General features: G+C 45.8%; 1 protein-coding gene across 1 annotated transcript; it reads right to left on the bottom strand.

Moving 5' to 3' along the window:
• Positions 1–516: 516 nt before the first annotated feature.
• On the bottom strand, positions 517–1,251 carry LOC138370992 (uncharacterized). Its single transcript, XM_069335630.1, has one exon. It carries the CDS (start codon positions 1,249–1,251, stop codon positions 517–519), a length of 735 nt encoding a protein of 244 aa, XP_069191731.1.
• Between the last annotated feature and the right edge of the window lie 505 nt (positions 1,252–1,756).

Raw genomic sequence — 1,756 nt, 5'->3', positions numbered from 1 at the left:
GGGACGGGGGTATTTGGGATAATGGGGATGAGGGGATGGGGGAATGGAGAATGGTGGGGAGGACAAAAGGGACAGGGGAGTGGGGTATGGTGGGAAGGAAGAGAGGATGGTGGAGTGGGGAATGGTGGGGAAGACGAGGGGTCGGTGGAGTGGGGAACAGTTGGGAGGCCTAGGAGACGGGTGAGGGGGGAATGGTGGGGAGGACTGGGGAACAGGGAAGGTTGCTGTGGCTCAGCAACGCACATGCCTTGCTGAGCCACAGCAACACGTGGCCGGGTACAGCTTGTCAAAATATATAAATCCTTGCATTTATATTTTAATTAACCACTAATTTGAGTGATCAGCCAACAATCATGGATAAATCTGAATCAAGCACTAAACAATCTATTACAGCCTTTAAAAGCCACCTTACAAGGCAGCTTGTTGATTGTGAAAGCCGTGTTACCAAACGCCAGTGGATTGTGTAAAGTTAAACTCAGAGGTAAAGGCTGCTATCAGCAAATATGAACAACTATTTCAAATATGAAATACGAGACTCACAGAAACTATATGCAGGAAATATCTAACGCCAACTTTAAGGCTAAAGATCGTGATAGTATTCTGATTAATGACTTCCTCCATGATCACTGTCACTACAGTGACTTCCTCCATGTTCACTGTCTCTACAGTGACTTCCTCCATGTTCACTGTCACTACAGTGACTTCCTCCATGTTCACTGTCTCTACAGTGACTTCCTCCATGATCACTGTCTCTACAGTGACTTCCTCCATGATCACTGTCTCTACAGTGACTTCCTCCATGTTCACTGTCACTACAGTGACTTCCTCCATGATCACTGTCTCTACAGTGACTTTCTCCATGATCACTGTCTCTACAGTGACTTCCTCCATGATCACTGTCTCTACAGTGACTTCCTCCATGTTCACTGTCTCTACAGTGACTTCCTCCATGTTCACTGTCTCTACAGTGACTTTCTCCATGTTCACTGTCTCTACAGTGACTTCCTCCATGTTCACTGTCACTACAGTGACTTCCTCCATGTTCACTGTCTCTACAGTGACTTCCTCCATGTTCACTGTCTCTACAGTGACTTCCTCCATGATCACTGTCTCTACAGTGACTTCCTCCATGTTCACTGTCTCTACAGTGACTTCCTCCATGATCACTGTCTCTACAGTGACTTCCTCCATGATCACTGTCTCTACAGTGACTTCCTCCATGATCACTGTCTCTACAGTGACTTCCTCCATGATCACTGCCTCATGCTTCTCTTATCCATTATGTGTCCTTAATTATCTAATGCTGCTTATTACCTTAAGCCACAACAACAGAGAAATATTAAAGTGTCTGGCGAAGCTTCACAAGCTGTGTCCTAGTCCTGTATGTTATGAATTGTAGTGAATAATTTAATACAACAGACAAGACAGAGTAAAAAATCCAAAGATAATGAGGACACAGAGGCCTTATTACGGCCTCTGTATCCTACCTGACACATCCGAGGGAGTATTTTGACAACTTGTTAATGATGCTCCCATCACAGTTGGCGGTCAGCGCCCACAGGTCTGCCATCAGCGTCATCTTCGGGTTAGAATTACGAGGCTTTCTTGCCGAGCTCACGCAGGCCCACGTGATCCCACCGTTCTTGAAGCTCAACTTCTTATCCACAGTCTTTTTGGTTAGTGTGTGTAAGTGGGGCGAGGAATGGATGTATGGATGGTAGGATGAATGAATGGATACCGTCTAATTGTGGTTGTG

Source organism: Procambarus clarkii, chromosome 34 (assembly GCF_040958095.1).
Source record: "Procambarus clarkii isolate CNS0578487 chromosome 34, FALCON_Pclarkii_2.0, whole genome shotgun sequence".
NCBI classification, from domain to species: Eukaryota; Metazoa; Arthropoda; class Malacostraca; order Decapoda; family Cambaridae; genus Procambarus; species Procambarus clarkii.
The sequence above is the reverse complement of the archived record's forward strand: the minus strand, read 5'-3'. Positions and strand labels throughout refer to the sequence as shown.